The following is a 26099-nucleotide window of genomic DNA, read 5'->3' as shown; positions in this document are numbered from 1 at the left end:
CAGACAGCTCAATCTCGCCCTGATATAACTTTCTAACATGGAATATTCGAGGGCTGGGTAATCCGCGCAAGCGATGACACATATTAGCCTATTTAGATAGACATCACATACACTGCGCCATGTTGCAGAAGACCCATTTGAACCCCACTGCCCCAACAATCTTTGCCTCACAATGGGTAGCACATCGGGGCTTTGCGTCATACTCAACATATGCGCGGGGAACAGCCATCCTTGTAAAAAAAAAAACGTCCCCTATGTAGCGATAGGATCTGTGCAAGATCTGCAAGGAAGATACTGTTTGATGTGGGGCACACTAGCATCACAATCCATAACCCTGGCTTGCTGTTATGACAACACAGACGACCCTGAATTCTTTAGAACGCTGATGGGGAAAATCGTGGATATAGGATCAACTCACATTATATGTAACACTAGATCCAATGATGGATAGATCGCACACACAAGCCCAACACTACACTAGCGCCCAACAACAGCTAAAAGCCATAACGCATAGTTACGAACTGTTTGATGCTTGGCGAGATCTACACCGGGCCAAAAGGAAGGCACGTGTTACTCCTCAGCACACTCTTAATGATCATGCATAGACTATTGGCTTATCACAAAAGGGATATGATCATGGACATCACAGGCGAATCACCTACCTCGTACATACTCCGACCACTCCCCGGTGAGAATGACGATGGACCCTCCCCCGGTTTTAACTACCATATCAGAACTGGAGGCTGCCCCCTTTAGGTTGGAATTGCATCAAGAAATTACAGACTTCTTTGAACGAAATATAGGTACAGCCTCTACACTGGTTATGGTGTGGGAAGCTTTTAAAGTAACTGTTCGAGGAATGTGCATCGCAAAGGGTGGGGGAATACTGAGAGATATCCGCACAACACTACGAAAATTAGAAACAGACATCTATCGCATGGAGGGCTGGGGGGGGGGTAATCCAGAGCGAAGACATGAGGGCCACAATAAGGGACGCAGTGTCAGAGTATCAGGAGACAGCAGAGATGGTGTGCCTGTTTCACGGGAAATACCATCAGGCTCGGCGATTTGGAGAGGGAGAGCGGCCGGGCAAGGCGATAGAGCTGCTTCAAAAAACATGTTTCTCTAATACAGTACTGAAAGTGGTAGAGTCTGATGGGACAATAAGTAAAGATGCCTCAGAAATACTAAAAACATTCCATACTTTTTATAAAACCCTATATACTACAAAAAGGACGCATTCCATAGCGTTTGAAACGTATTTCGAACACACTGCCCTAGCCTGGTTGGGAGACGGACAAAGAGTTTTTCTCTGCGGAGCTGGAGGAAGGTGAAATCCGAGCTGCGTTTATGCAGCTGAGATCGGGTCGCGCCTCTGGCTCAGATGGGCTCACTACAGAGTTTTATAAAAACGTACAGAGACAGCCTCATCCCAATTTTAAACTAGCAATGGCATGGCCAATAGGTCTCGCCTTTGGGACCTCATAAGTGATTAGCTATGCAACACGATGTTGTTGCACCAAGGATATTGTGCTGGATAACCAAACACTTATAAGGTCCCAAAGGCGAGACCTATTGGCTATGCCAATGCTGGTTTTGGTAGGCACGGGAAGATTAAGTGATTTGCCCAGAATCACGGGAATGAGGAGTCGACTTCGAGGCTCGAACCTTGGTTTCACAGTTCCAAAGTCAGCAGTCTAAGATCACAGCCTCTCCCCATTAATGCTAACGTCCAATGTACATTAAAGTGCTCTATTTCCCCACAGAAGATCAAAAAGTACGTTGGGAGATGACCCCCCCAAACCAAAAGAGGTTATAGTTCTGCATTGAAGGCTACATTGCAAAATTGAGTTTACGTTGTTCCATTGTTCAAAAATCTAAATGTAAACAACCCTTATAACCTCCGCAGCCTGCCAAGGGTAATCATAGTCCCAAGGTAATATCACCCTCATGTTGAAGAGTGTACTGGCACGACCCCGAAGGAGTAGATTATCGGGGATGGGTCCCCCATCCGGCATCCATGTTCTTATATCTAAAGTCTTCAGAACAAATAAAATGCCCAAAAACAATTACGGCGTGGGGGAGGAGATACCCACCATGTAACACTCATGCAGTTTTTTAATCAGCTGAAAAACCGGACAAGGAGCGGTTAACTGACCACTTCCGGGGCAAACAGAGAGCCTTCCTCTTCTAGACTGCAGCGAGGCGATTGTTTCCGGGATGAGAAAACCATTTAGTGCCTGATAATGGGCTTTGAGGTGTAAATTTCTTAAGAGCAGTAAGAGCCCCACAACAAACATAACTTTATGGGCATCTTGGACGCTGTGACCAAGGCGGAAATCTGAGGTCCACAATGTGGCTTTAAAAAAAAAAAAGTTATGGAAGAATTATGGTGGCCTATAAACTGGATTCCTAGATTAGTGGACGCACGTGTGTACAGCCAATGAAATGGATGAACAGATATCAAATTCTAAAAGCACACATAGTAAGAGAGAAGGGATTCCAACACATGTGCATGGCAAAAATAAATATTCAGAATTTTACACTGCTCTATGGACACCCATCACTATGCTGAGCCAGACCCCATGAGCCAGGTTATTAAAGTAAGATCTTTATTCTGCTTCAGGCTGTGTCAGCACAATGCTCCATAAGTGTGTGTGGGGGGGGGACACAAAAGAACAGTCTTCAACACTAGCATTCAACTGCGCGTCGGCTCTGGGTGTGGTGTGAACAAACAAGGAGAAAACACATTAACACTTGGCGGCAGCAGCAGGCACCCCTTGTCCAGATCAGAGGCCTGTCCTGCAGCCACGTCCACACCACAGATTCGGTTTTATGCCGACAAATCAATGTTTTCCGACGCGGCACGGAGAATTTCCTCTCCTCTGGGTGGAGGCTGCAAACCACTTTGCAGTCCCAAGGCATCCAAGGCTATTACAGCGATCTGCAGAACCGGGCAGCACTGACAGGTTCGGTAAGCGGCACCTAATTCAAAGCTTAGGAGGGTCAGCTAGAAGCCGCTCCATTCAGAGGCAGCGCTAGCTTCTGCTGAAGATGCCGCATCGACCAAGCCCTCTGACAAAGCTGTGGCTTTAAGGACTTAAAAGAAAAAAAGAAAAAAGGGAGAGGGATGGAGATCAAGATGAAAATTAGGTTGAGGACACTCACTGCAGACTGCGTGAGGAGCATTAGGGGCGGCATGAATTTTGGGGCACGTGCACAACAGTGTACTCTGTGCAGGCGACAGTTTCAGTGGAGGGAAATTGAATTGTTTTGTCCACAGTGAGATAACGTCACGAAAGAGCGCTTTCAGAAGCACAGCCTCTTCAGAACCATTATGTTTGTTTTGTGGAACTGACACGGCCTGCCACACACACACAGCTATTCCCTCGTGGGAGCGAGCAGGGGCACCGTCTGTTTGCAAAATAAAAAGATGTCGCCAAAGCTCGCTCCCGCAAGGGAATCGCCAAACGTGCACACGTTGCCATTGAAAGCAATGCAAGTTTTGGGGCGAAAAAGCGAATCGATTCCAAGAGGTCTTCTCCTATGTAGCGCATGCGCGCTGCGTAGGCGACACCTAAAAAGCTATATGAGGAGGCCCTGGAACTGGGGAGGCTTCCGGAGACATTAAGAGAGGCACTCATAATATCCATACCTAAGCCGGGGAAGTTGGTTGCAAAATGTGACTCGAATAGACCCTTGTTGCTCACAAACTGTGGCACGAAAATACTAGCAAAGTAATAGTAAACAGATTGTACCTGCTTATGAACGTACTGGTTTTGCCCGATAAGTCAGGGTTCATACCTGGGAGGGCGACATCCCATAATCTTCGCACATTATTTGCTTTACTGCAGGATATATATCTAGACTTGGAGGCAGTGGCAGTGTTCGTAGATGCCACCAAGCCATTTGAGTCCCTAGAATGGGATTATTTCCTGGGTGTGCTTCTTCGAATGGGCTTCCCCACTCCATTCTTGGCCTGGGTCCAGCTGCTGTACACTCAGCCGCAAGCATGGATAATGATCAATGGGTTGTACACCTCCTCCCCCCCCTCCGAATCACATGAGGGACGCAGCAGGGCTGCCCGCTCTCTCCACTGCTTTTTGCCCTGGCTGTGGAGCCACTGGCAGCCAAGCTCAGACAGCACGTTAGGGAATATGCACTGCCATACCCAAGCAGACATATCCTAATATCACTTTAGGGTGACGATATAACATTATACCTATGAGACCCCAGCATCAGCCTCAATCCATTGCTTTGAGAATTCATAACCTTTGGAGGGATCTCAGGTATTAATATTAACTGGGAGGAATCCCAGATGTTCCCTCTTACAGCGAACACCAGACAGTTCACCCCAGATTACCCGTTCAAAATGGTGCGAAGACACAATAAAATACCTGGGTATCAATATAACAAGAAATAAAGAGGAGCTGATGCGCAGCAATTACAGCTGTGTGCTGGAAACACTCACAGACTCCATCACTAGGTGGATTGCCATGCCCCTGCCATTGGCAGGCCGTATCTCCCTGGCCAAAATATTAAAACTGCTTTATTTATCCATAAACATTCCATATGTGCCTAACAAACACTTCTTCAAAACCCTTAGGACCCAGTTAAGTCGGTTAGCATGGAGAAGTAAGTGGGAACTCCTGACTCAGCCATTTAATAGGGGAGGTTTTGAGGCACCAGGTATGGAGCTCTACTTCCAATGAGCCCAGGTGCACTCGCAGCATATTGGCTAAACCTGCCACCTTACATGCTGCATCTGGTGGTGGAACAGGGATATATGACCCCTGTCCCGATCACGGCATGTTTATGCTCCTCTTCCAGGCGATATGGGAGTGCAAACCCAACGACAGTAGATTGCACAAACAAAGCATAGCATAATCTTGCAAAGCGCTTAAGGGCGCCAATGCTGTACTCCCCCAAACTAGGCACAGTACATCACCCAAATCTACCAATTACACATAAGGGGGGATGTAAACAAATGTTGTACAGGGCTGGGAAGCTGACATGGGGAGATCTATATGAAAATGACAACTTCTGCACACTGGAAGGATTTTTTGGAGTATACCAGCCAACCTATATGGATCTTTTTATGTATGTCTGCTTGCGACAAGATGTAAAAACTGCCACCCGGATTTCCCTGCTAAACCTAAGATAATGGCCCACTCCACCAACTATTACAAAGCACCACACCTACGCATATGGTATCTATATTGTATCGTTCCACCCAGGTAAACAGTGCTGACTGGGGTCGGAGCGCGAGAGCTAGGTGGGAGGCTGAATTGGAGTCCCCTATCAGTGATGACCAGTGGATGTATTGCTGCCAGCAAATTGGGAGGGTGTCAGCAAGTAGCAAGTTAAGCAGAATACACTTCAAATATTTGCATAGAATATATTATACCCCAGCTATGCTACACCGTTTCCAGCTTCGGGACACTGATTGTTGTGATAGATGCGGCAAGGGAGGAGCGGGTTCTTACATCTGGTTTGGGAGTGTGAGGCTGTTCAGCAATACTAGAAAGAAGTGCTGGAGGCTTTGGGGCAGATGATAGGTGCCCCTATCACAGACACACCGTTGGTAGCGCTACTAGGCTACACAGCAGATAATGAGGTTGCTATCAGAAAATATGCGTCATTTGAACTGCTGCTGGCCAAGTGCAAAATTGCATGCAAATGGGGAAAGGGGGGGGGGGCCTAAATTTAAGGATTGGTTACAAGATCGTATATACTTATATACTGTCAGGATCAGCTACTAGCATATACTGAGTTGATGCCTCTTACTTCCCCACTACGAGACATATGGGATCCCCTTGCGAAACTATCTGGCTGCACGGAGGTCCGACCCAAATACACCTGAGCAGGACAATACAGAATGACCCTGTTGAGGATTCTTAGAGAACAGTATTATTATAGTAACAGATGTATATGTACTATATTGACAATGGGAGCAGAAAATAGGATAATAACAACACAGTACAGGTAATGGTGTGCACAATTATGTAATTGTAGGACTCATAAAAAAGATCAGTTGGGAAAATCTCTACTGTATAGAAATTGAAAGATGTACATTACGGAAAGTATGAAATGCTATTTTTTTTTGCTCTTCTTGTAAGTTGTGTTTATTATTATTTGTATTAATGTTCTGGAACATTAAAAAACCAATAAACAGATTTGATTTTTAAAAAAATACATTAAAAAAAAGAGATTGCACTTCCAAAGTTATCAAAACTCCACATGTGTTCGGTACAAATAGAAGACTCAGAGGTCTTTTTCTGAAATGTATTGACAACAGTAAATATTGCATATAGATATACAGACTAGGTCCTCTGACTTGAACATTCTGAGTGGTAATTTTACTTTCAACATTAACACTAAGCATTGAATCAGAGTCCCCAAACGGAATGGTCTCTAGGCACTCAATTCTATTTATATTATTCTACCAACCTCACTGTTACTAATTGTTTTGTCTTCGGAAAGATGGAAAACTGAAAAACGCCTTTCGCCTGTCTCGAAGCAGTCTCTATTTCAATGTCTTCCACCACTGTGGGCCCTTTAGAAACAGGCTATGTGCACATATTGTTCTCTACTTAAACTGCTCAATGCTTACACCATGTGTTTATAGGCATGTATTTTCATTATTGTGGAATTAACCAAATACTGGCAGGGACGAATAAGAATGGGATGCAGGGCTGGACTCCATACCAAGATCGTCATGGCAAAAATGTTTAAACCAGTCTCACACTGCAGGAAGCCATTACTAGAACGGGGATTTGGGGCAAGGTAGGATCATGGCAGCCAGAAAGTTGCTCCATAGCCTACAGCCCACTGCAGAAATGACAGAATTTCAGAATGGCCAGTTCTGACCAGATGAGATGGATTTCTGAAATGATTCACTTTCTTATGGTGATCAGGCATGAAACCCTTGTGTCACCTTCGTGCCCTGGTCACATTTGTCTCTCTCTAACCTGAGTTGGCTTGCAGATAGTCCCAATATCAGACACTGGCTGATAAGCTGAAGGAGGAGTGTGCTGCCAGAATCTGCAATGAGTGGAAATGTCATGCACGACTCTTAGGCAACGGGGAACAGCAATCCAAGTATCAGATGATGCAGCTTCAAGTGTAAGTTTGCCTGTATTGCAAGTGGTTTTAATGCCTGCATGACTGACCGCTCTAAAAGTAATACTGACCAATCAACCCAACTGTTTCCCTGCCAGACTTATCTATGGCCAGGAGGACACTGGTTAGTCAGAATAAACAACTAGGGGATTGCTAGAGAATTCCTATAGGGTTTATACAAGGAATAGGTTTAGATGTTAGGAGAAGGATAGTGGCCATCCATGGCACTAAGCACTGGTTCTACAGACCTTCCTGAATTGTCTAGTGGACTAGACTCTTGCAGCATACACCACAAATCTCAATTAGGTTAACACCACTATAACTACTAATAAATACAGAAGAGTAAAACCCTACATGAGAGCGGGACAAAGGGAACCTGGTCTGCTTCAGGGTAATCGTCAGTAGAAAAATGCCGATATCTGCACAAGTCAAAAAGAATTACTTTACTAAGCATGCTGGGATATGCCTTGTAGGCCTGGAGAAGCCCAAAAGACAACATGAAGATTGCACACTGCCAGCAGACCAGCATGTGTTCTCATAAGGCATTATAGTAGAAGCAGTTCATGTGTTTCAATTACTCACAATTAAGTCTTTTTGCCACCAATGTTGGCACTGCCAGAAATGGTTTCTTTAGGACATATGTTTCTGAGTTATTGCCCATCTTCTACAGGAAACAGCAGTGAATGTGGGTGTGAGGCAATGGTCAATATGCATAAATGGGCATCTGCGGATGGTCCCAGCAAGCCACCGTGAAGCTATGCACAGTGCAACTGTTCAGCATGTGTGGTACTAAACAACAGTGTCATAATCATGAGGACATAAATCTATGGATAGGACTGGACTGAGATGGGGATAAATATTCAAATGAATCACCATTATATAATGCAGAAATGGGCATGTACATGTACAACACTAATTTCGAAAATGCACTGTATGAGAGTGCATTATGCAGCCAATGAGTGCAAATACACATGACAGGTATATAAAACTGGGTTATACGCATAGTGATGTAGTATTCACAACCTGTGCAGGACAGGATGCCTTTCCACTGATCAGCCCAAAGGTGTCCACACTTTGACAATTTCCACTGAACTCTCACCTGTAGAGACCAGCATGGTTTGTGACCACCAGTTCGTAAAGCTCGTTCTCCTTCACTTCATGCATTGCAAGAGTGTGTGTTTGTGCCTCTTCACAGAGTCCTAGTGGAATGAACTCACAAAACATTGAGCGAGGGCACAGCACGTAGTGACGCTCCGACTTCTCTGGCCAGATATTGACTCCAATCAAACCTGCAGGGTTTGCAAAACAGAGTTCACAACTTCACAGCATAACCAGTTATAAACATCAAATTTCATATTCAAGGAAACAAAATGATATCCCTTTTCCATGAGGTATACCATCCATCACAACAACTGAATGTTCTGAGCGCCACTGAAGACAATGGAGCAGTAGCGGCCTAGAAACATTGATTTGTAGTCTAACTGCATTCAACACGGCAATGTCCTAATTCAAAGCCTCTGCCCAGCTCTCTCCCCTTCAAGTTCAGGATATGTAGATTTTTGCAGTTGAAAGAGAGTCAGATGTTGTGGCCCAGAACACACAGGAGCCTTCTACCCCTTCCTACCACTGAGCTCAGTGTCACTGGAACCTCGGGAGGGGTGAATTCTGCTCAGCTCCTAAGACTCCCTACCTCAGCTGAATGAGGAAAAGTAGTTTAGCCGAACACAGGGAGAACCAGGGTGACTTCAGGACCCTGTCACAGCTGTAGCTATGTATGTTTTTTCAACAGTTAACAATTGTGGCCTTGCGCGCAGCTGTATTTGCTGCTTTACCACATGTACAGCGGTGTACTAAATCGCAAACGTTCCAAGGATTGTACACCCTATTGCTGATCCTCTATATTCAGGAGTAGATGCTGCAGGAGTTCCTTAATGGCCTCTAGCAATGCTAAAACCAAGACCAAGGAGGTGGGAGCACACCGCCAGTAGATCAGCACACATTCTTTCAAGACATTATGTAGATAGAGTACATTTTTACAATTACTCAAGTGTTTCTGCCTTTATTGGACAGAGCCAGTGCTAATTGCATCCCTGCACACGTGAATCTGGGTTGTTGCCTTTCTTCAACAGAAAGAGGCAGCCATGTTGGGGGTGCTTGAAGTGCCATTTACCAAGATCCTATCTCAATATAGGAAACATTGAGGCCTAGTTAGTCTTCGGAGGTAAAGTGGGTGTTTGGTTGCATGGCCTGTTAGCAGCTGAAGGTGTACAGTGTTTGTAATTCTCGGCACTACAGTACCCAGCAGGGTGTGTTCTCTGAGGAGTCTGGAAGTAGCAGAAACAGGAGTTAAAATGAGCTTCTTGCCATTGGATTCTTGTTGGTCAGTCTGGCTTTGTGGAGTGCCTGTCACAATGTACAGAACTCTAGTTTCTTCTGCTGATTGAAGGATTTCTATCAACTGCTGAGAAAGTCTTTAAAGTCTGAAGAAATTTCTTGTGACTTTACGTAACTTCCACTTGAGTTAGTAAGTCATTGTTAGAAATAGTAAGCATAGTTGGGCTCAGGAAACATCATGATTTCAATTGTGGGACATTAGTTTGGACATTATCTTGAACACGGTCTACAGGGGACACATTGTTTTCTATGAAATGTATATTTTCTGTGCAGGATAATCCCTACATGTGACAGAAGCAAGTGAGGGCTACCAACATTGTTTCCGGCAGTTCACTTTGGGCCAATGTCACATCCGAGTCAGGTACATGTCTTTCGGCTCTCTGTGTAATACTCTAGAACGCAATTTGGGCACATTAGTAGTTCTTCTTTTCATATACAGAAAGCTGTATTCCGTTACTTAAGATCTCCTCGAAGCAGACAAGGTTAAAGTTTGCTTCTCTCCCATATAGGGTTTTGCCCTTCTCTAGCTGTTTATTAGTAGTAATAGTGGCGTTAACCCAATTGAGATATTTGCTGTACGCTGCAACAGTCAAGGTCACTAGAATTTTTTGGGAAGATCGGGAAAACTTTTAATTTGATAACAGAAGTATCACTCCTAAATTTTCAGGTGGACCCCTTTTAAGATTGTAAGCCTTAAGACTCCTGGAGAACCCCAACAGGCACAGAGAAGACTGCACACTGTCAGCAGATCAGTAAAGGGGGTCACAAGGCATTATGGTAGATGCAGTTAATGTTTTTCGATTACTCACAATTAAGTATTCCTGCCATCAATGAAGGCACTGCCCTGCCAGTGCTGATAATATGCTAGACCTGTGCTTCTGGGGCTATTGCTAGTCTTCAACAGGAAGTAGCACAATTGTTGTGAGTGCTTGAAGTGTCACTTTTAGTTTGGCAGATGTAGTCCCACTCCCAAACATACAGGTGCATCCCATGGACATCCGTCAGCTTTAAGACTGCTGGATGAGCACAACAGTCAAGGATGAGGGAGGACACTGCCAGCAAATCAGCAAACTTTCTCCCTATGCCTAATGGTAGATGCAGTCCTTATTTTTCAGTTACTCAAAACCTCTATGACAATTAAAGAGTTTCTGCAAACCTACATAACCTTTTTAGACATCTAGTAGGGCATTTACTTTGACTTTAGCCTGCACCCGAACAACATAAAATGCTGTAGCAATCTCAAAATGTTTCGATGTGATACAGTTAAAACAGATACATTGTAGGCTACTCACTTTAAATTCTTTAAAAATTATGCACTTCTTACCTTCAGGTGTCCCATACAGGGGAGAGTAGACTTGAGTTCCATGGCAGTACATTTCCTTCAGAATACTGCCATACAGGTCACTGGCACCCGAATCCACTGCTATGACCATATGAAGGTGGGGCCACACCCTTTTAGCAATCCCCTGGAATCCTTTTTCAAACTCAACCCTCAGCTCCCAAGCACGCTGAGCATCTGGCTTTAGGAGCACCTCCAGCTTCTGCCTTATGCTGTCCGGTAATGTCAGCTCAGCGTTTATGTGTCCTATGCAGATATCCTCTGCTATCGTCTTCCACTGATCTTGCAACAACGTAAAGGCCTCGCAGATGATCCAGGCACTGCTAGCCTCCAGTGCACCTAGGTCCCTGTCCCTGAGGGCAAAAAGCAAGTGCACATACAGTGCTTCTTGTATGGATGTAATTTCGTAGGCAACATCTGGAGTTGAATACAGGTGTCTGATATATGCTGCAGTGGGGAAGGTAGGGGCAGGCCCAATGGGAAGGGCTGCTTCAGTCTTGTCTCTGACAGGGGTGTAGCAGAAATTCACTATCTTCTGCGCACCATAGAGTCTTGGACAGGAAGTGAAGATGGCATTCCATACCACTGAGGTGCCCTAGTGTGAAACAGAAAGGCCAAACATCATGAATACACAAATCAAAGTGCAGTAAAGGCTTGAATAACTGGAAAATCAATCACATTTGGACAGAGCATGGGTGAAATAATGTATGAAATTAGTGAATTAATACTAATCTCCTAGGGGAAAAAGACCAAGAGTGAAAAATAGTATATCGCTGCCCTCTGTGTCGTGCTATGCAGCATCTCTTCCCAGAACTGATTGTGTCAGGCTGCCAAAAAAAAATAGCTGTGGAGCAATTTTTGTTAAGACTCTAGAAGTCCCAGTACATGATGAGCCCTGCCCACAACCTGTCTAAGTCCAAGTCCCCACAAGCCTTTCTAGACTACTGTTCATATTCTTTCCATTCTTACAAAAGTCATATAAATAATGGAATCGAGATGGAATGGTAAGTGTCTTGCTTTAAGAAAGATGGCTATATGGGTAGGAGTTCAAGAACAATGATAGTAAGTAAGGACACTGCTTCTTACCTCTAACAGTCAGATAGGAGCTGACACATGGAGAGAAGCTTGTGCATTTCTGCCTCAAGGTGACTTGTGGAACCTCCCCTGACGCCCATAACGCAATTATAGATACAGACTCCATCTCAGATTTTGTTTTTCCACCTAAAGCTAGGTTTTAGTGTACCAAAGAAAAGTGAAATAGCATTGTGCACTGGAGAGAGAGTTACCAATAGTAAAGGGAATGCACCTTTAAACTGTGTTTAGACATACTACGCTATGCTTGCATCCGAAAAGGTGGGAAGTGCGCATATAAATCTACAACACGATAGGCTGCAACCAGAGTGTTACAGGTAACAAGTTCTGTTTGCAGTCTGAGCATCTGTAAATCACCAGCTGTTTACAGACTAAAAAGGAGCCTAATGCTGTGGCATGAGAGCAGAGGTAGAAGATGTCTGTAACAAGAGTACAGTTTATCCAACTAATGGGCGGCTCCTAATGATTAGTGAATGTGTAGACAGAAGAACCGAACCAAAATATGGCACTTAGAGTGCATTTGGCTTTGGCATCAAATCTGGACACATATGACAAACTACCTTACTAATCCAGATTGGGAGATAAGACTGCCAAGATCTAGTTGTGTTATGCAAGAGAAAGTTGTTGTGTTCTCCTAATAATGATACACATAGTCCATGAGGGGCCATCTGATATCTAATGTGTCTATTGTTTTTTCTGCAATCAGTTTTGGATGTGGGAAACATGATGGTACTCTATAAACTGCTTGCTTGTCATGAAATGGAGAAACCACCTTTGGCAACAAACAGGTGTGTGCAACCTACAGTTTTAGTACCTGCAAAAAGGAGCTTCACAAATGAAAAAGCTTAAAGTTCAGTCAATCTCCCGAGAGAGGTGATATCCACCAGAAAGACAACATTCGAAGTAAGAAACTGCAGTGGGCATGAGAGAAGTGGCTGAAAGGTTGCCCACATTAGCCTAGTGGGGTCAACGTTAAATTTCCAGGAAGAAACTGGAACCAGCGTTGGAGGCCTTGGAGGTTTTAAGGCCTTGCATGAAAATATCAATGGCTGTAACTTTGGCTACTGATTAGTGTTCTGTTTTTCAGATACACATCTATTGCTACTAAGTGCACTCAGAGAAGAATAAGTGAGCCTGCTTTTTGTAAAAGTAGCAGTTAACAGACAATGTGCTAGGCTGTAGTTGTTAAGGGCTGATTTCGGTGTTTGGAACAGTAAATGGCAATCATTGCCAGTAATGGCAAATCATTTCCATGAAGCCGTATTGCAGGCACAAGTAGAAAGTGTTGTAGCGTTTTGCTTTAGGACTTGCATGTATTTCACTGGTAGCTGTTAAGTATCCCAGTTCTAGGACATCAGGTGCCAAATCGCAAGGCTTAGCGACTTGAGGTTGGGGTGCAGTAAACGTCCTTGATGTGGACTAAGCATGTGTGTGTGGAGTAGAAGACTTTCGTGTGAAGGACACCTCTAGCAGCAGGAAGTACCAACGCTGAAGAGTAACAATAGAGCAATAGAAATTAGTGTCACTGGAGCTTGGTGCATTTTTCATTCTACAGAAGTAGCAGTAAGGTAACGCATAAGCAAAGGTTTAGGGTCTTCTTCAGGGTAATCAAGCTACGGTATTGATTCAGACCATGCCATATGTGGTAGGGTTACCAAAAACTGTAACCCTACCAGTCCCTCTGCTAATTTACCTTCATCCTAGTCTCATTACTGCAGTGGACGGGGGCTCAATAGGTGGCATGCACACGCTTGTCCTTCTGATGAATGTTTGACTATGGAGGAGGAGTTGTCTCTCACATTCTTCCCCTAAAGCCTATAGTTGAATATGACTAGGGTGAAGCTGACTAAACAGAGGGACTGGTAGGCTTACAGTATTTACCATTGGGGCATGGTCAGAATGCATACCATAGCTTGATTACCCTGAAGAAGACCCTAGACCTTGTTAGGCTTGAATAGTGGTTGGAAACATGTTAGTAATGCAAAGATCTCAGGTAAGGTCATTCATTGCAACTTACCAGTTGGCCAAAATACTTTTAATGTTTTAAACATACCAGAGGTACTCACCAAATTAAGGCAAATTGTGAGTATACCCTGAGGTAAGTTTAAATCCTTTTTTCTTGCCCACAGAAAACAGGACCAAGTGTTTTGCCCTGATCATAGATTTATAAGAACACACAGGGGGAGACTAGCTTCCTTTGGTTAAGTTCGCCATGGTGCCATTGCTCCTACGGTGTGAGAGGTCGTCAAAGGACAAAAGCATGCCTCGATAAGGTGAGGGTGAGACAACCTCTCAAGTCTTTGATGACCCACACTCTGGAAAAAGCCCCCAAATAAAAAACAAGTCTGTGATGACTTATTACCCTTCAAGTGACCTTGTTTCTGGTGTGTAGCTTAAGGAGGATACACTTGAGGTGGAACCTCCTTTACTCTCCCTGTTTTTGAATGGAAATTACTTTGAATAGCTAGCTTCGCAAGGACTTGGGCATTGTTTGATTCTGTGGAGGCGTAATGGGGCATTTTGATGGATGGTGTGAAACTTCAAGCAGTAAAAATGGACTATGACGGAACCTGATCTGAGGTGGTCTTCAAAATTTGGCCATCCTAATCCAATATAGGGGTAGCACTGGATGCTATGCCTGAGGAACAGAGTAGAGGTCTCAATATGTGTACATCAGGATATCAGTGATGCTGAAGCTCGTAGTGTATACCATCTCCAGATAAGAGGTTCTAAGTCAATACATCGGTTGTTGGCTTTTTTCTTTTAGAGGAACACACGATGCGGTTGAGGAAAATTTAATTATTTGGTTGGTTCTGCCAAAAGAAACATATTTCTGAGTGCAGAAAAGCTTTTTCTTGCTGCCAGAATTTTCATCCTAGCTAGGAACTTATCATTTCATATACGTGTTACATTATTACGTAGGCAGACTCAGATGGCAACAGCAAAACAATTTGGAAGACTTTTTGAATGATGAGTGAAGGACATGTAATTTCACAGAAAATGATGTATTTATAATAGAAGAAGATTGAAAGGCAATATGACTTCCTTTTTAACAAAATGTTGCAGGATCGAATTTTGGTATTTTACAGAAAGAAACTAGACCCAATTTTAAATCCAAGAACATATTAAGTTATTTTCAGTGTATTTCTGTTTGTCTTAGGATGCAACAATATCTATATCCATTGTGCCACTCAAACCTTGGTACATGACAACTGTCAACATTGTCCCTTGCACAATACCTGAAGGAAGAAGTCTTTGGCAGAAGACATGGTGCCCAGCAACATGGCAGGGGCGCCAGCGGTCCCTGAAGTCATCGGCAGTGTGGCAGGCTTTCCAGGAAGCAATATATTCTCCTGCCCTTGAGAGACTTTTAGGATGGACTCTTTGTAGTGTTCATACCGGGTCAAGGGGAGGCGTCTCTGGAATGATTCAGAATCTAGAGAAAATAGAAACAAAAATGGAACAAAGTCCAGGTTCACAGACCTGTGGTACAATGGACAAGCATCTATCCGGATGATTAGACAAACAAGATGCTCCCCATCTTGGGAACATGGATTGTCATTTCAGGTAAGTTGAGCTCCTTCAGAACAGAACTAAAATATGATACGTTAAATTTTACTGAATGATACCTCCGCAAACAAATAGAACCATAAAAACGCGTAATGATATTGTTTTAATGGCTATCTTTAATATTGGGGGCAAAGTTATGCAGGTATAAGGTTTTCATTGAAGAACTCAAATGAGACAAACTATGAAAAAGAATGTTTACATTTTGATAATTCTGAAATAATAATTATCATCATTGGTTTTTATATTTCGCTTTAAACTTCATCTTCACATAGTAATGCAGGTGATTGCCAATTTATCTGTGTCAAGGTGAGATTTCATCGTATGTTCTGGGGCAAGGACTAATTCTAAAAAATGTATACTGTTATTTAAATGGCGTCTTCTCTAGCACATCTTACAAATGAGCATCACAACTCTTGGGTGATTTTGTTAGCTATATAGGAGGAAGCGCTCATCTGACTCGGCACATTGGAGAGAAAAAAGCTTTCACATCAAGAAACACAAATAAATGTGTGAAATATTTCTCTTTTAGCCACATTATTTGGAAACCTAACGTCATTCTCGACACATGGAGCATTTTTTTTTTAAAATAATGTTATTGATAATGAACAAAGCAGTAAACAATACAAGGTTATGTATGTGCAAGGGACAAGCATGGATATTGTAGTTAAATTTGAAGCATGGATCCCTCCCCCTACCACCCTAACAAACGTAGTCCACAGTCCAAGTGAGCAGAATCACAACAGAAAATAAGCTGTACACCTGCCCTATTCGGTCCATGCCCCCTAGACTTTCATATGCTTTTTGGCACTACCTCTCCCCTTATATATTTCAGTTGAAGTTCATACCTCTTCACCTGCTAGACAGTGGCAGAGGAGCTGGTGACGACCAGTACTGAGCCACTAGGTACCCAATACCTGTGAATAACCTATGGTATGTTGTTTCAAGCCAGCCAGCCATTATGCCAAGAAGTAACACTCTAGGATCAAACTCTGCTGCTACCAGTAGAGTGCGCATGATCTGCTTATGGACAGAGACCCCGTAGGCTTGTACAGCCGGGTAGGACCAAATAACATAGAAGGACCCAGCGGGCTCGCCTCAGCTTGTGCAGGCAGGTGAGCTCATACGCCCCATCTTTTAGAGCCTAGAATGGCTGCAATATATACAGTGAAAATAGAAGGCCTGGATGAGCCGGAGATTAGAGGGTATGGTCAACATGCACAAGGCCATTTTTGCTTCCTGACAGTCATCGTCCAGCTCCCCCAGGCCAGTCGCACAGCTCCCTCTAAGCTTAAGGAGAGGGTCCCGGGCATTAAGGAGAAGTGAGCGGTATAGACGGGAAATTCACCATCGATCCAAAGGTTCCCTTGTCACCTTCATCTCCAAGGGGGTAACTTTGGGGACTGTCGTGAGCAACTCTTTATATGCGTCAACGGTGTGCCCACTTGTATCAGAAGAACTGTGAGTTATAGAGGTCATATTTGTGCGCTATATAACATTTTAAATAAATAAAATAAAATAAATAAAATATTCACTTTGATATAATCAAAGAAAACAATGTGGTCCCCATTCCACAGGTCACCCAGCGTACTGACCACTAACCGGTCCCAAACTTGGAACCCCTCCAGACGCACCAACCGCTCTAGCCAAGGCTCCAGCTAAGTCCCTTCCAACACTGAAGTGGGATCTTAGAGATATGTGGGAGGGAGGCAGGAGGCACCCGCCCACAGAGTTAGTTGTAAACATCCCAGTTTTATAGCATATGCAGTTCTAGACACTAGGAAGAGTTCTGGTGATCCCCGAACAGCCAGTCATTAATCAGCACCTATTGTGCGGCACAATATCATAGGTGGAGGACAGGGGCGCCAAGGCCTCCATCGTATAAAGAGGCACATCATTTAACATGGGAGACTCTGGGGCACCTGGAAGCTCAGTAGAACCTTGTCAAAATGGACTGTAGATCAGGAAAGCAAGGGGTAGGGAGAACAAAAGGATAATTCTGTAAAACCAAGAGAAATCTGTGCTGGACCAGCATTTTATACTAGATGATCTGGCCCAGCAAGTCTGGGTAAAGGGTAGACTAACTAGCAAGATCTGCATGTGTGCGCATCAGGATTGGTGCAATGTTGAGGTCCCATGCTATCTGTGGGTCGGATGTTAAGTGAATGATTAGATACTTGAAGGGGCCAGAGGTAACCCTCAGTTTCTAGTTATTACGGAAGGGGTGGTCCTGCCCAATGTATGCATCAGGACTTTTCCCAAATAACCCACAGGCCAGCCGCATCGCCATATATCTCCAACAATTAATAAGGTGTGTCAGAGTTGTCTGGGGAGATTGAAGATAGAGCAGCATATTGTTCACATACAGCGCTACTCTATCCTCTTGGTGCGTGTGCCAGGAGAAACACGGAATCTGGGCATCTATTCTAATCCAGTTTGCTAGTGGTTCAATCAAAAAAGCAAAGAGCAAAGGGGGTAAAGGGCAGCCCAGCCTCTTGAAATGGGGAATGGTTTGGACTACGTCCACCTGCCATGCCCTCCCCACGGCGCAGTCGTACAATCCCTCAATTAAAGCAAGGAACCCTGGCTTAAAGTTCATGCTGTGGAGAATTTGAACTAGAAAGGGCCAGTGGACCGTATCAAAGGCTTTTTAATAGTCAACAAGGAGGAGCGCAGCCAGGCCTGATAATGGTCAATGTGAGAAATCACTGTTTTAGTGAGTTTCCTTTTGGACCCACTTTGGTGGTCCCTTAGTTTTGAGTCTTAGGTATTTTAACTGACTCTGCTTCGCATAGCCAGGTATAATACATGTGTTTTCGCAATGCTATTCTAAGAACACGCTGTACATGTTGTTTGTTATTCGGGGACTCTGTTTGCACATCTCGTACAGAGTTGCTCTGAATACATTCTGCTTGTTAAGCAACAGGTTCAAACGTTAGACATAACAGGGTCGCACAGCTGCATCTTCCAACACAATAGTTTATATCATATAAACTGTGCCCCGCTTCCGTGGGGGCCATAGAGGAGATTTCCGGCAGAGAGGGCTGTTCTTGAGCAACCGCAGTACCCAACATGCATGTATTGTAAACTTTCTTTATGTCTTTCTTGTGTTTACAAAAGGCATGCATGAGTAAGTGAACCACAAATGGGGATGTTCTCTTTCTATGGTTTCCTTGGGGACTAAACGGTCATGTTCGAGGCTGCCAAAATCAAATGCCACCCTTCGAAGGTTAGTCTACCAGCTGGGGGGGCAGGATTAGCACTCAACTCCACCTACCCCTCAGGAATCTGCCCGAAAGAGACCAGTGCCGTGCTGGGCCTGCCAGAACCTTGTCAGAGGCGGTCTGAGCAGCCCCAGGTGCACAGGGCCCCACGCACTCCACAAGGAGCACCCCTGAAGTGGGTGGGTGAGAAATTGGCCGCAGCAGTCCAGAAGCCTGGGCCCTGGCGGCATCCATGCAGCTTCCAAGGTGGCCAGTCATGCACGCCCAGCAAGGGCATTCAAAGCACTTCTCCCCCAGGGCCAGCCCACTTCCAGATGGGGTGCTCCTGCTGTCTTCTCCCCATGGGGGCACCACTACACATCGGAAAGTCCGAAACTGCTATCCAGGCGGGCTCCCTAGAGCATGCTCACCACCGCCATGTGGCTGCCTCCCCCTGAGCCGCACTGACTACACCACGAGGTAGGACGAGCAGGTGTGCGCTGAGGGCAAGGGCTCCAGGCCAAGAGAACCGATCGCTAGTGCCATGGCCAGGAAAGGAGGAGGCCAGGCCTGTCGGCAAGTAGTGCAGCCAACACTGCTGCCTCTCCGGGAACACACAGCGCCTGAGGACCGAGCCCGGCCGCTCAAGACAGGTCCAGAGTCTACCAGAGGCAAGCGGCCACTAGGTCGGTGGCAAAATGCCGTACGGGGGCCAGGATTCAGAAGGATTAGCGGCACCAGCTGAGAGCTCACTCACAATGCTGCCGCCATCTGCACCTGACACATGGAGCTATTGTTAATTTATTGCTTCCCTTCCATTTAGCGAGGGTCGTCACTGTTTTAACAACCAATTGCCAAAGATTCCAGGAGTTTCAGGGTGTAGCACACCAGGGTAAGTTAAAAACTTTGAGGTTCTGTTCAGTAGTCACATAGCAAGCAACAAAGGACACCACATCAAAGTCACTAACAGGACAACTAATTCAGGAAGGCCCTCTAGACCTGCCTCTAGAAATGAACTGCAGAACTACCCCCTTTACCTCTCACCCCCAGAGCGTTGAGACTCTTACGGGTGATTAGTCACACTTTACAAGAACCCTGATTGATTGATTGGCTAACACCACCAATTGAACCAGCATCAACTTTACTGGGATTTGCCATCCCAAAACAAACAACAACCAGGAGCAGTTAATACAGTTTGCAAGCTTCTACTCTAGTCTTCTGACAGAAGGTTAAAGACTAGAAAACTACTGGTCACTAAGTGCATGGTCTAGCTGATTCTCCATGATAATTTCCTGGGTGGGTGCTTCAGCAATGCCATAAAATGCTTACATTTTGTCAACAATTGGTTGCCAATCTAGGGATGCTGCTTAAGCGAACCTTTGGGTAAACCATGCCACAGAGTCATTCCAAGAGAAGTGTTGCATGTAAGAAAGACTACTCACGGTGACAACTCATCTTCGTTTTATACGAGCTGTCCATGGACAGTCGCACATGTATGCAATAAGCTAAAGTGGGGCATAGTTATGTAGTTCTTCAGCAGCAAGCAAGCAATATTCTAAAGGATGGTGGAGACACCACTTACTGCCCTCAGTAGCACAGAAGATTCACACCTGGGAGGCAGAGGGTAAAAGTCTAATTGTGTAATTTTCCTATTCCTAAACCCATCCAAAAGATGAATTTGAAATGTGCATATTAATACACATGCGTAACTGAAGGAAAACCTAAAGTGAAATGCTCGATTAGCAAACTAAAATAAAAAAGACTGAATTGAAGATATTTTGATAACTGGATTTTACCTTTTGCTATATATTCCTGAACCGTCCTCATGAAAGCGCTCCTGTAAGGGAGCAGCCTATTCTCTTACTTAAGTAAGTGTGCCAAAGTCAATCACCACTATAACACACCTGCATGACTGAAGTACTGTACTCTGTTTAGGCAAAGGGAATGCAATTGACCAACAATGGAGAGGGATCGCAAAACGTCTGATAACTGGTTGGGGTGACACAAAAACAAACAAAAAAGCGGACACTGCAGAAAGGGTGAATGCTTTTTGTTACTAACCTAGTACAACATACTTTAGGAAACTTTTGGCAATGGAAGGCCTACAAATCCAAGAAGGTTTGCTTCAGTTAGCATCCCAATTGGAGCTCAAATATACTAACAAGAAGGGCAGAGATGGTAGGGTGTCTAAGGTGTAAAAAGAAAGCAGAGGGGGGTGTGGCCAAGATGGCGATCAAGTAGGACATGCCAGCTTGTCGCTCCAGCTCCTAGCCCGAGCCCTGGCTTCAGCGTTGAGTAGCTGTACATTGGCGACTGCTCAGTTGCAATGGGGCTACTGCGGCGGGCGAGGGGAGCCGCCCGGCAGCCACACGTCGAGAACTGGTGTCCCCATTGCGGTCTTTCAGGACCGAGGTGAGCCACAGGAGCGAGTCCTGGAGTCGGGCTGAGAGGTGGCGCAAGGGAGCAGGTTCGCTGCTTCAAGTGCCAGTGGAGGAAGCAAACGGCTCTGCACAGAGAGACTGTGGTGCCATGACAGAGAGCGAGAGGTGTTGCCCGGGAGCCATGCAACAGGATTTGGCGACACCTCCACCGTTCCACTGGGCAGCAGAGAGCCGCCAGAGCTGGGCCTGGGCCTGGGCCGGGCCGCAAGGAGACGTGGAGGAGCGGCTCTGCTACATCGCATGCTGGAGTGGAGAGAGTGTAGCCCTGAATTTGCTATTTTGCTGAGTTGCTATTGCAGTAATTTGTTATATTTGCTATTGCAGTAATTTGTTTGCACATATACTGGATCCAGTAAATCATTAGTAGTTTAGCCCTATTTTTATATTATAGATGTGGTAAGCTGCTACCTCATTTATTTGTTGGTTCTTCGATGTAAACTACTTCACGATATTACACTGATTATCTCTACCTCATTCACTTCACTTAGTCATGTAAGCTGCACCCAGCCACTTTCTACCTCATTCACTTCACTTAGTCATGTAAGCTGCACCCAGCCACTTTCTACACCTAGACTACACTGCTGTTACCTCGTATATTCTGATGTATAAATTGGTTTCCACCTAACCGGTTCTACCTCTCATATCTTGTACATGGTGTAAACTGACTGCTGCCTCGCATATAGGATGCATTAGGTAAGCTGCACCTCTCTAGAACAGGCTCTCTAAAATGGAGCTCAACGGCAAGCACACTTTTAGAATTAACTACCCTTCCACTCTCACCAAAAAAGCCACTAAACGTTTTAAACATAACTTCTTGAGGTCGCACCCTGAAACACCCTTTACCGACACCTACTTCTCACCGGGCAATGGAGCCCTGAATACTGATATCATCTTCCACACCTCACGCAGAGCCCAATGGAGAAAAGTGTTCCTCTCCCTACTCACCGTCTCCACCACCAGGAAAACAACTCATGGCCTAACTCTCTCTATCACACCTTCCCACCTCTTCCCTGGCAGGACTACCATTACTATCTACAATAACGGGATTGTCCTAATTCAATCCACGGACAAGAACCTGGAACTACTAGACAACCTGTTCCCCAAGTTCAAAGAGCACCTTTCCAAGCTGCGGACCCCCACCCAGAACTCCACCAGCACGATCACCCCTGACTTCGCAGCCCCCACCTACGACACCTCTACCCCCAGCACCCCAGTAAATGGCCCACCTGCTGTTAACACCCCACACTCCCCAAGGACAGTCACAAATCTCTCCACCTCATATACTAGCCATCCCTCTAACATGACCCCTCTTGTCCCTACTCATACCCCCTCCATCCCTCTCCCCCCTGACATAACAACTCCCACCCACAACAAGCCACCATCTGAACACACCACCACCCCCTACCATCCCCCCCACGGCAGACCCCTCTCCCTCCCCACTCCCACCCACGAGTCTCTCACACCTGACACAACAACTCTCACCCACAACACGCCACCATCTGTACACACCACCATTCGGTGTTTATCCACCCCCCCCTCCCATTCCCCCCACGGCGGACACCTCTCCCTCCCCAGCTCCCTCCCCACTCCCACCCACGACACTCTCACTCTCCCAACAAAAGATACAGAACATACCACCTCCCCTACCTTAGCATCCCCCTCTCTCCCACCTCCTATTCTCAGCCCTCACTACCCTCTTGTCTCCCCCACTATCCTCAGCCTTCACTCGCTCTTCTACTCACCGGCACCGTCCCCCACTAACGTCACTACCTTTGCCTCCCACCCACCGCCTACTTCACCTACTTCACCCACACCCCTCGCCCACAAACACGCCCACACTTTGAATGCCATCCCACTCTTTAGCACAACAGAACCTTCCAACAACGCTAGTATATCCCCCCCCCACGATACCCTGCCCGCTCTCCAGCTCACTACTCAACCATTCACCATTGGCTCTCACCACCAACCCCATCCCCAATGCACCTCCTGACCTGACTTTATTCACCCTCCAACAAGTCAAAGAGGATATTCTACAAATCAAAAAAGATGTCCACGCAATCAAAGACCTTCTCTCCTCACAGCCCAGTCTACCTCCCACCACCCCCCTACCTTACAAACGACGCACCCTCCCTACATACCCTCGCCTCCGACGACATCCGCGCTGGCCGACTATCCCCGTTCGCAACAACTCCCACCGCCCCCGCCGTGTCCTCAACTCATTGTCGGACCGCGACATATGCTCTCTCCTACGCTCTTATGGCCCAGGTCCGGTAAAACACATATCCAGCACGCACATCCCCATACCCACAATTCTTACAAACCCTCTGAGGCTCCCAACACTCAACAACAGAGGTTCCGTCCCTAACAACCTCAGAAAAGTTCCACTCACTCTAGAAAGCTCGACCACCCTTCTCTCTCCCAAACTCAAATGCATTCTACTCAACTGCAGATCGGCCCAGAGACACTCCTCCGACATCGCTGATCTCGTCTCAGCTAGGGATCTGGACCTGGCCATTCTAACAGAAACTTGGCTCACTGAAGCCTCTACCCCGATTATGGACATACTAGTCCCCCCCAACTATCACATCATTAGGCTAGACAGGTCTTCAGACAAGACGGGCGGGGGAATTGCATGCATTTTTAGAAGCAACCTCTCCGTTACTAAAGTCACCTCCCCCTCCCTCTCCTCCTGTGGACTCCTCTGCCTTGACATCACCAGCGAGGGCAAACAAGTTTGTGCTTTACATCTCATCTATCACCCGCCTGGTGACAATCTCATATTCACCCAACAACTCATGGACATGATCACTTCCAATGCCGGTCGGCAGACCACCCAAGTCTACCTGGGTGACTTCAATCTCCACTGGAACGATCAGAAAGACACAGTGGTGAATAGTCTCAAAACTTTCCTTAATGCGCTTGACCTCACCCAAATTTGCGATAGACCAACACACGACAAAGGCTCGATACTTGATCTCATCATTGCCAAAGAGAATTCTACACAACTGGAGACGATTCTACCCTGCGACTGGTCAGATCACCACATTATCACCTTCTTTATCAATGAAAAAGTTAAACCTAACCAGGCTCAACCAATCAAATCCAAAACATGGAAAAGGGACATGAAGAATCTCAACCCCTCTACTCTGCCTCCCCACATCGGCAATCTCCTCCTTCCCCCTTCAGGTGCCTCGGATGTTCAATCACTGACTGACCACTACCTTGAATCTATGAATACATTAGTCAATGAAGTCGCCCCACTGCAACTGAAGAGAGTCTCCACCAAAACTTCTAACCCCTGGTATGACGACCGACTCAATGACGACAGGCGTTCGATGCGAATGGCAGAGCGCACCTGGAGAGCGGACCCTTCAGCACTGCACCTCAAAAGGCTTAAAAACAAGAGAAATGCCTACTTCAGGAAAATAAAGCGCACAAAGTTGGACTTCTTCAGCCGCCAGTTGGACCAAGCAAAAAACAGGCCAAGAAAACTGTTCGAACTAATCAAGACCCAAACAAAGGCACAACCTTTACAATCAAATAGCACAACAAGCGACACCCCACACTGTGAAGACTTCTCTGCTTTCTTTAAGCTCAAGACTGACAACATAAGAAATGACCTCATCATAGATGTAAGCCGATTCCCCAACCACACCAGAATGGTTAACACTCAACCTAAAAACATGGCATCTTGGCTGTACTTCGATACCTACTCGGAAGAAACAATACACAATCTGCTCTGCACCTTGAAGCCCTCTAATCACCTCACAGACCCTCTACCTGCTAATGCTGTAAAAGACTTCATCCCCTTGCTCCTCCCTCTCTGGACCAAAATCATCAACTGCTCCCTGCAACAAGGCCTCATTCCAGACTCCCTCAAGGTGGGGCAAGTCACGCCTATACTCAAGAAACCTACAGCTGATCCGTCTGACCTAAACAATTACCGGCCCATCACCAATATCCCCACCCTGGCCAAACTGCTGGAGAAATGTGTCCAACTCCAACTAACAAGACACATTGACCAATTTGACCTCCTCAACTCTCATCAATCAGGCTTCCGAGCGAAACATAGCACGGAAACAGCTATGACACACATAATTGATGACGCCCTCCAAATTCTTGATCGCAATGAGTCCTGCCTCCTCATCCTTCTTGACCTCTCGTCAGCATTTGACACGGTCAAACATGAGAACTTGCTGGAGCTGCTAAGCACTAGAATGGGTATATCGGGAACGGTTCTCAAATGGTTTTCGTCCTTCCTTCACAACCGGTCTCAGAAGTTCAAGATCGACAATGTGCTATCTTCACCTGTGCCTGCAGATCTAGGTGTTCCACAAGGATCCTCCCTCTCCCCCACATTGTTCAACCTCGTCATGGAACCGCTCGCCACCTTGCTCCAAGCTTCTAATGTCCAATTCCATATGTACGCCGACGACACACAACTGTACCTAAAGCTTCAATCCCCGGAAGATATCAAACATCTGAATTCCACGCTTATTAACACTCAATCTTGGCTAGCCGATAATCACCTCAAACTAAATGCTCTGAAAACTGAGTTCCTTCTCATCTCACCCCGGCGAAAATTTCAACCACCCAAACATGGCTCAACAACCTAACAGCACTCAATGTCCAACCCACCATCGTGGACTCAGCGAAATCCCTAGGCATTACACTGGACGCCAAGCTCAACATGCAGCAGCACGTCAACAACGCCACAAAAGCAGCTAATTTCCATATCAACACACTGAGGAAAATTAAACCCTTCCTCCCTGCTGAAGACTTCCAAACTGCTGTACAAGCGTTAGTCATCCCTCGAATAGACTACGGAATTGTGGCCCTCAGCGGACTCCCGCTATCCAACACAGCACCCTTAAGAGCCTCCCTGAACGCTGCCGCAAGACTCATTACTGGCTCAAGAAAACATTCACATATTTCCCCAGA

General features: G+C 45.7%; 1 protein-coding gene across 1 annotated transcript in view; it reads right to left on the bottom strand.

The window, feature by feature from the left end:
• The window catches only part of GHDC (GH3 domain containing), a 189915-nt gene that overhangs the window by 128191 nt on the left and 35625 nt on the right, over nucleotides 1-26099 (bottom strand). The window contains exons 3-5 of the mRNA XM_078645401.1: nucleotides 15187-15383; nucleotides 10841-11450; nucleotides 8222-8411 (exon numbers count right to left, since the gene is read on the bottom strand). Coding sequence (XP_078501527.1) covers nucleotides 8222-8411; nucleotides 10841-11450; nucleotides 15187-15383 — 997 coding nt within the window. The remainder of the gene's footprint in view (nucleotides 1-8221; nucleotides 8412-10840; nucleotides 11451-15186; nucleotides 15384-26099) is intronic.

Source organism: Lissotriton helveticus, chromosome 5_1 (genome assembly GCF_964261635.1).
Source record: "Lissotriton helveticus chromosome 5_1, aLisHel1.1, whole genome shotgun sequence".
Lineage (NCBI taxonomy): Eukaryota > Metazoa > Chordata > Amphibia > Caudata > Salamandridae > Lissotriton > Lissotriton helveticus.
Note: the sequence above shows the minus strand (reverse complement) of the source record. Positions and strands in the feature narration are given on the sequence as shown.